Here is a 9257-nt window from a genome sequence, read left to right on the forward strand (position 1 = left end):
GGAAGAGACGGTCCTTCAGGTAATTACAGCTAGCAAGACTCAGCTGAGCTCTGAGAAGCAGCAGGAGACAGAGCTGCTGGAGGGGTGAGTGTGTTTTTATTTGCTTTCAGCTGAGAGATTTAGCTGAGGGTACTGTGTTGGAGAACAGTGTTTGGGAGTGTGCGGGTGAGTTTTAAATTGTTGCAGAGTCCTGGCTGTTTGAGAAAGGGTGATTTGTTTGACTGTAATTGGATTGCCTGGGTGTAATTTGAATAGCTGCTGGCCCTGCCCTCTGCTGGGTGAGGCTTCTATTTAAGACCTCACCAGAGGCACTAGCTAAAGGGCTCTTGGCCTGTGGCTCTTAAACTAGGGGTTCTGTAAGAAGCCCAGGAAGAACCAGGAAGCTAGGGCCCTGGTCTCCTTGTGTTCCCAGTAAGGCAAGTAGACTTTCCACAAGGAGAGCCACATAAATATGAGAAGTATTAAAAGAGGGATTATATACATTTTTTAAAAAAAGCAATTACGAAGGCAGAATCCCAGCTAGGGTTGGCAGCTCTGGGTTTGAAAATACCTGAAGATTTTGGGGGTGCAGCCTGAGGAGGGTTAAGTTTGGGGAGGGGAGGGACTTCAAAGGGTTAAAATGCCACAGGTCCACCTTCCAAAGCAGCCATTTCCTCCAGGTGAACTGATCTCTGTCACCTGGAGATCACTTGTAATCCCAGGAGATCTCCAGCTACCACCTGGAGGCTGGCAACCCTAATCCCAGCAGGGGGTTGGGGGCTATCCAGTGTTTTGCACGGAGTGTCACATGTATGCTTGTCTGCCCACTAGACCGAAGTCTTGGGTGTGTGCCCAGTGCAAGGAGGTCCTGGTTCTCAGGAAATGAGTTTGCACCCTTGAGGCCAAGGTGGCTGACCTGGAGAAGCAGAGACAGTCAGGTGCACTTTTAAAAGGGTAACTTATCTGAAATGAGGGGACATGTGAAGAGGAAACTGAAAGGAAAAGTTAAAAGGGTCAAAACCATTGGGAAAGCTTGGAGACTATTTAAAACTGCAATCCTAGAAGCTCAGATAAAATATATACTGCAGGTTAGGAAAGGCACAAATAGGTATAGAAAAAGGCCTGCATGGTTAACAAACAAAGTAATGGAAGCTGTAAAAGGTAAGAAGGATTCCTTTAAGCGGTGGAAAGCTAGTCTCAGTGAGGCTGATAAAAGGGAACACAGGCTGTGGCAAATAAAATGCAAGTATGTGATCAGGCAGGCAAAAAGGGAATGTGAGGAGCATATTGTTCAGTGAGCCAGATCCCTGCAGCAGGTAGATACAAGCTCAGCTAGTATCAGTAAAGAGTATATTTCAAAACTCAAAATAGTAGTATGCCCAAGAGCACCCCACGACATCCCATGGCTGAACAAAAATTTGAGTCAAGCCCAACACTTGGTCCACTCGAACATCCTTCTCCCTGGCAGATGAGTTACACCATGTAACTCATCCAGGAAACCCAACCAAAATGGGTCTTAGATAAAAGTAGAAACCTAAGGTGGCAGAATAGTTAGTCTGGTGACCAGAAACCAAATCTTTGCTGCAAAAAAACCTTAAGGGGACTCTCACTCACCCCAAACTGAAGGTGCATCAACTGGAAACCACTGGAGCAGCCAGATGGCTTGCAGAAGATGAGAAAACTCTAAGGGCCTGCAGAATTTATTGTGCTCATAATAGAATTATAACTCTTGTCTTTAATTGAATGTCATCCTCAATGATACATTGTGTCTAGTCTGTGGGTACTGATTAGGAAAGAGGTTGGAGGTTAAGATCCAGGTATAACTTTCAAACAACGCTACTGAGACAGGCTAAATATCTGCATATATTGTCTCTAAAATCAGTAAAGAAATTTACTTCCAACAGCACCACTTCACTGCGCATGCCTGATGAAGTCCTGGGGAACTGAAATGCTTGAATATTCTTACATCAAGAAGCTGTCTCAGTAAAGTGTAATTCCCTTTAATTCTTCCTGTGCCTAAACTGCATGCTCCCCCACTCCAGTGTTTTGTGGTTTTGTTTTGTGTGGTTTGGGAAGAAACACCTTTAGGAATTCTAAGACCCAGTGCAAAGAGGAGGCAGAGAGGCACCTAGTAAAGCAGCCCAGATTGTTTGAGGTCCAGTGCCAGTACAGCTATAAACTGATAAGGGGGAAAAAGAGAAACAAGCTCCAGACGGGACTACTGCACAGGCCAGCTACTAGAAGGTGCTTGTGAGGTTTAGAACATACAGCTGCAGCCAGGGCTTCTTGGGACATCTTAATCTCTGTGCGCGAGTACATGCAGAAGATGAATAAAACAGGAGTCCAGTAGCACCTTAAAGACTACTGAAATTTATTCTGGTGTAAATGTTCATGAGTCAGAGCTCACCTCTGATGCAGGTGAGGAGGTGAGTAAATGTTCACTCATTAAATCTTATGTTGGAATAAATTTTGTTAGTCTTTAAAGTGGTTTTATTTTGCTGCAACTACCACAGCTTCATGTACAAGATGACTCTCTTCATGGAAGCTTCATGCACAAGATGACTCTCTGAGGCAAGATCATTTGTGCATGACTCCCTTTAACCATCAACTGCTCACTGCAGCACTGGTAACCTGATGGGGAAAAACAAGTGATTAGTGGCCTAGGACAAATGTGGGTCCTATTACCTGTGCATAAATCGGCACACTCCTAAGCAAAAGTTTTGGCTTCCATTGCTTATTAACTGCTCCTCTTCCATGCTGAGAGGAGCAAATAATGCAGAGCTACTGTGATAACTGGTCTACATTTTTTACACTCTTATTACACAAATGGACACAGCACAAGGACAAGACATTTTCACATGCTAACATCTACCTCTCATGTTGCTGTTGAAAGCCAAATTACAGGAACTGCTTAAAAATCTGGCTAGGTGCTTCTATACATATTACATTAGAAGATTCCCATATAATTCCTGTGAGAGAACAGATTACAGATTTTTCAAAATAATACCATTAATAAATTCAAGTATATCAGCTCTGCAGCTACAACACACACAAATAAAATGAACAAACAGGGCTGAAAGTAGGCCAATATGGGTTGGTGCAGAGTACCAGTGAGAAAGTGCTTGAAGTGGTACTTCCTGTCTTGTGCTTTGAGCTCCTCCTTCCCGAGAGAGCCAGTACTGTTAAGAAACTTGTTACTTTCACCAACACAAATATCTAAACATGAGTTCCTTCATGCTCTCCAACTAGTGTAGCTTAATCCTAAGAGAATATAACATAAGAGAAGCCAATGTTGGATCTGGCCAATGGCTCATCCTGTCCAACACTTTGTCACACAGTGGCCAAAAAAACTAGGAGATCTACCAGTGGGGCCAGGACACTAGAAGCCCTCCCACTCTTCCCCCCTCCCAAGCAGCAGGAGTTGGCCCCCCCAGCACCAAGAATACAGTGTATCACTTGCCCCAGACCTAGAGTTCCTATCTATATCTTGTGGCTAATAACCACTGATGGACCTCTGTTCCATATGTTTATCCAATTCCCTCTTGAAGCCGTCCATACTTGTAGCTGCCACCACCTCCTGGGTCAGTGAATTCCATGTGTTAATCACTCTTTGGGTGAAGAAGTACTTCCTTTTAGCCATTCTTTATTCTTTTATCCCACAATTTCATTGAGTGCCCACGAGTTCTTGTACTGTAAGAAAGGGAGAAAAGGACTTCTTTCTCTACCTGCTCTATTCCATGCATAATCTTGTAAACTGCTATCATATCACCCCTCAGTCATTGTTTCTCCAAGCTAAAGAGCCCCAAGCACTCTTTTATCATTCTAGTTGCCCCTTTCTGCACTTTTTCCAATGCTATAATATCATTTCTGAGGTGTGGTGATCAGAATTGCACACAGTATTCCAAATGAGGTTGCACTATCGGTTTATACAGGGGCATTATGATACTGGCTGATTTGTTTTCAGTTCCCTTCCTAATAAACCCTAATGTAGTGTTGGCCTTTTTTATTGCAGTTGCATACTATGACACCCTATGACAGCCAGTGTGACATAGCAGTGCTTCAGAGCAGGGTCTGCCAGACCCAGGTTCTTGCTGTGGAAGCTGAATGGGTGATTTCAGAACAGTCACAGACTTTCAGCCTAACTTACCTCACAGGGTTGTAGTGCAGATCAAAAGGGGGAGAGGAGAATGGTGTGAACTGCCTTGGTCCCCACTGTGGAGAAAGACTGTACTCGTCCTAAATTGAGGCTGCAGGGAGCGGGGAGCAGATGGAAAGCTGAAGTCAGAGGGGAAGATAAAGGCAAGCTGATGGTTGGCTGGGAAGGAGATAGGGTCACCACCTCCAGGTCGGGAAATTCCTGGAGATTTAAGGGGTGGAGCCTAGAGAATGTGAGGTTTGAGGAGGGGTGTAACTTCAGACAGACATAATGCCATAGACTCCATCCTCCAAACCAGTCATTTTCTCCTGGGGAACCATTGTTGCCAATCTCCAGGTGAGGGCTGGAAATCACTCAGAGTTACAACTGCTCTTCAGATGACAGAGATCAGTTCCCCTGGAGAAAACAGTGGACTTGGTTATTATACCTTGCTGAGGTCACCACCAATGTTCCCTCTAAGCCATTCTTAATAATAGTATAAAAATAATAGTTTAAAAATAATATAAAATAATAGCGTAAAAGGTCCTGCCACACGTTTCCCCTGGACTTTTGGTACAATGCACCCTGCTTTCCTTTAGGGGCTGTGTATAGTCAGGAGCCAATGGCCATGAAATTGTGCATCAATGCAAACAGGTCGTCTCCATAAGAGGCTGTCTCTTCCTTCAGCAGATCAGTCTCCATCCTGGTTTGTTTCTCTGAGGGGAGCTTGGCAGAAAGGGAACTGGGCAAGAGACCCTTCTTCCCTTCTGGTAATTCACAGTCAGCTTGCCTCCAGACACAAAAGGAGATGGAGGCTTGGCTGTGGCAGAGAGAGAAAGGCTCCTCCACTCCCGCACAGGCTGCACTCCAGCTCCCTTTGTGCCTGATGTGCTCTAGGACACCAGCAGTGGGAGGCATTGCACACACTGCCTTGCCTACTTCTACTCTTTTTCTTGGCCTGTCATATGGGCTACCAAAGTGACATTTCTTCAATATGAGATAAAACATTCTGAAAGCCCCCCAGATCAAGAAACTCTCCTTCTGTGTTAGTGAGATTCGTCTGTTTTGTTTAAGGGGCTCAGTTATTCTTTACACACTGCCACATTGCCCCTCTTGCAGTACAAGAGATTTCACGTACAGTTTGTGTCAGAAATGCAGCCAGCTCTGGAGAAGGTTAGGAGATGCGGTCTTTTGGGTCGCAGTTCCCCTGGAAACTTGGGCTGCGATCACCCACACTAAATAATCCACTTGCAATCCACTTTCAACGCACTTTTGAATTGGATTTTGCTAGTTCACACAGTAAAAATCCAGTTGGAAAGTGCATTGAAAGTGGAATGAATGTAGATTATTTAGTGTGTGTGATCGCAGCCTTGTTGGGTTGTCAACCTCCAGGTGGGTGAAAAATTACAACACCATGTAAAGCTAACAAACAATTATAATAATAATAATGACAAGTGACACACTGTTATATATATTAACAATTCAAAAAGTCAGTTTCCAAGGCACAACGAGCATATAAATACACAAGGTGGCGTTAGTTCTCACAACTCAAGTCTCTTTGTATTTCCTTTTTTAAAAGAAGATTGAAGCAGTCAACACGCTATACTGGACTGGAAGCAGTTTTCAGTCGAACTTCCTCGGGACTGCAAATCAATTGGAACCAAAGCCTTCGTGCATTAAATAAACCAGAACAGAAGCCTCGAAACAGGTTTGGCAATTGGCATGTGTCTTTCAGCTTGCAGAACCATTATGACATCACTTATGTGCTAATGTTGGACAGAGATGCCGGAGACTCAGCTAGAGACAGAATAATTGGTGAGAGACCTTGCCTTCTTTGTGCGTTGGCTCGAAATTATATACAAGCCTGATTTTCATGTGAAGCCTCCCCTTACATTGAAATACTGGAAACCTGCCTGGCCCTTAACTTTTCAAAATGGTTTTAAGTGTGTGCTATTTGGTTTTAGGCCACTAAAGAAGGCTCTGTGAGCTGAAAAGTGTCTGATTTAGTGGCTTTTTATGAGATATTCACATATGTGATTCTAAATAAATGTAGATGTAGATATGTGATTCATGTTCAGTTGAAGTGCAAGTTTTATAGGTTGGATTTTAGCATTTCTTCTTTATCTCTCCTGTTTTTAATTGTTAATTGTTACACTGTGTAATAAATACTTTATTATATTTCTAAGTTTGTTATACTCAACCTTTTGAGTACCCTCCACCTCCAAATCTTCAGGTATTTCCCAACTCAGAGTTGGAAGCCCTATTGAAAACACACAATGGCTGCTTTGATTCCATGCAGGATGCAGATACTGTCAACTGTTTGGCAACCAATGCCTAACAAGTGCGGGAACCATTTAGGACTGGGAGCCAAGAGCTATTGACTGGCACGGCTGGAATATGAAGATGAAAAGATTATGGGAGCAGAGTTTGTTGCTATATAATGCATCATTCATAAAAACCCAAAACCCACCCAAACCCTGTACATATATTAAAAAGCCGGGGATGGGGATGGATACAACTTGTCTCATGGCTGAAGCAGGGAACTTCTCATCCTCAAAGAGTAGCTTCCATTAGTTAAAGACCAACACTCAGCTAAAATAATTTACTCAGGAGAGAGTAAACGCAAGCAGATGGTGAAGCATTTGTTTACTCTGGATGGAGCCCCTCAGTGCTTCCCCTCCTACTAGTCCCCACTCTCTTTTCACTAGGTCCAAGTACCTTGTGTCCTAGCCAGAATCCACATGGTCTGTTTGTTCTACCACATTCTGGCTTTCTTAGTCTGTAAAGCTCTTTTAGATGCTTTCCCCACATCCAATGTGTTCATAGTGTATTACAAGAGGTGTTTTGTGCTTTTAGAGTATTCACATGTATGTTCATGGAAATTAGAAGGGTTTTTTTTAATCACACAGTCCGTCCAGAATGAATGGTTTGCCCTAAGCATTCCCATTTTCCTATGAGCCTCTCCTGTGCTTCTTGCTGCTTCACTGCAACCCGTGAGTGCTTCATAAAACGTGTTACTATACTATTGCTACAGAACTAATGCTTTAAATACAAATGCTATAAATCGATATATTTGAAGTTATGTCCTTAAAACTCCAAGAGGATGTGCTGTACTAAGTGATATATACCCCAAATATTTGTAAAAATTGAGGTTTGGGGTTATGATGAGTGAATGTTGTTTATCGGGTTACAACAATGTGCCAATCACACACGAGTTAAGATAATCAGATACTATCTATGTATAACAAACAATTTCCAAAGATCTGTCATACAAAGTTTTATTAGAGTTAATGGAAGAATGTAAATAGAGGTACTAGCTTTGGGAAGGGGACACATTGATCCTTCTGTCCTTCTCCTTGCAGCCTGTTTGTGGGTTAGAAGTAGTGTACATAAGAACATAAGAAGAGCCTGCTGGATCAGACCAGTGGTCCATGTATTCCGACATCTTGTCTCACATAGTGGCCAACAAGTTACCCTGGAGGGCCAACAACAGGGCATAAAGGTCAAGGCCAGTTCAGAAACTGCCTTTGAGGGATGAAGGAAAGCAGTCATATCCCAGCAGTCCATTTGGCAACCTTGTAGTGTGCTTAGGAACACACAGGAATGGTAGTGATAGAACTGGATGGGTGGAGAGGAGGAGATGTTTGGAGGGGTGGAGAGCTCCGGCCAGCTTGATAAATAAGGGAGAAGGAACAGCCAGAAAAACATAAGGGTCAAAAGTCCCCCCCCCTCCACCAAACACAGTTTGACAGGCAGTTAACTAAAATAAGGTAATACTGGTTCTATTTTGTTTTTATTATCCCCAGAAGGTCATAAGTAAAATCCCCTTTGTCTCAGCCGATATGAGACCAAACATGTTCTGTCCCTGAAGCTCTAATACAGAGTCCTAGCAAATGCAATGTCTGCCAGGAGCTTAGAGGCTAGTAATAAGCTTCCTACTTCAGTCACAATTAGAAATACAAAATAGGAGCTGATTGCCCCAGCATGATTATCAAGCCATCTGCTCAGCTGGGGAACACAGCCCCCAAGATAGATGATGCTCTGCGCCACAACCTCCTCCAGGCCCAGGGTACCAAAGCCACACTGGGAATTTAGGATGGTGCCATTTTCCAGGGGATCCAGGCAGCAGGAAGATGGAACGCCACAGGCTTGCACACCTGGAGAGCTGCAGTTAAAATACCTGCAAGTCAACAAGAGGAAAAGTCACTCCACTTGTCAGTCCAGCATGGAGAGGTGCTATCTCCCTTCCAAGACTCTCACAGTATCCAGTTGCTTTTCTGCATATGCATGCAGAAGACAGCCAGACAAAGACAGATACCACAAGCAGCAAGAACAATCAGTGAATGCATCAAGACTGATGGCCAAAGGGTTCTGTAAAGAGGAAAACCCCACGTCCATCACCTGGGCTTGAATGTAATTCATTTTTAACTGGATCTGTGTTGGGTGGATGGCATGGCTCACTTTGATAATACCTTTTAGGATACAAGTGTGCAGTATTCTTGAACCTGGAGCTTAGTGCGTGCAGATTCCACTCATGTGCACCAACTTTCAGAGGAAAGAGGAACTGCAGGGAAACTACTCATTGTGGCCAAGGAAGCCTCTTGACAGCAATATGCCAAAGGAGGTGATGTAGTATTCCATGACTTCTATAAGATCTTCCAGGTCAAGCTTGCTCACTGGTCTGAGCAACAAGGAGCTTTTCTTGTTCTGATGTCCATGCACTATCTTGCCTCCAGTTCTGACAGACCCAGTGACCTCTGAGGTGAGCTATGGGCTGGACTGGGGAAAATCCAGTCCCACCTCTCCCCACTGAACAGTCAATTGCCACTGTTAAACATGACTGCACTAATAATCTGTCCAGAGGGTATGTACACATATAAGTCCTATTAGTACACAGGACTCTTAAGCATTGTTATGCCTACCAATGGGGTAAAAGATGAGAGTCCTCTGGTATATATAATTCCAGAGGTCATTTCGGGGGGGGGGAACGCGGGGGATCGCAGTTCCCCCGGGTGAGGTTCGGGGGGCGGGGCACATGACGAAGCCCCGCCCCCTGCTTCTTGCCGCCCCGCTTCCGGCCCTCATTCAGCCAGGAGGAGGCAGGAGAAGAGGGAGGGTAAGTTGCTTCCTCCCCGCCTCTCCC

The 9257-nt window shown here is 44.2% G+C and overlaps 1 protein-coding gene across 1 annotated transcript in view; it reads right to left on the reverse strand.

Moving 5' to 3' along the window:
* Positions 1 to 7987: 7987 nt before the first annotated feature.
* TSPAN10 (tetraspanin 10) overlaps positions 7988 to 9257 on the reverse strand; it is a 6244-nt gene continuing 4974 nt past the window's right edge. Inside the window, exon 3 of the mRNA XM_015408598.1 lies at positions 7988 to 8294. Coding sequence (XP_015264084.1) covers positions 7988 to 8294 — 307 coding nt within the window. The remainder of the gene's footprint in view (positions 8295 to 9257) is intronic.

Source organism: Gekko japonicus, unplaced genomic scaffold, assembly GCF_001447785.1.
Source record: "Gekko japonicus isolate JY-2015 unplaced genomic scaffold, Gekko_japonicus_V1.1 scaffold57, whole genome shotgun sequence".
In the NCBI taxonomy this organism is placed as follows: Eukaryota; Metazoa; Chordata; class Lepidosauria; order Squamata; family Gekkonidae; genus Gekko; species Gekko japonicus.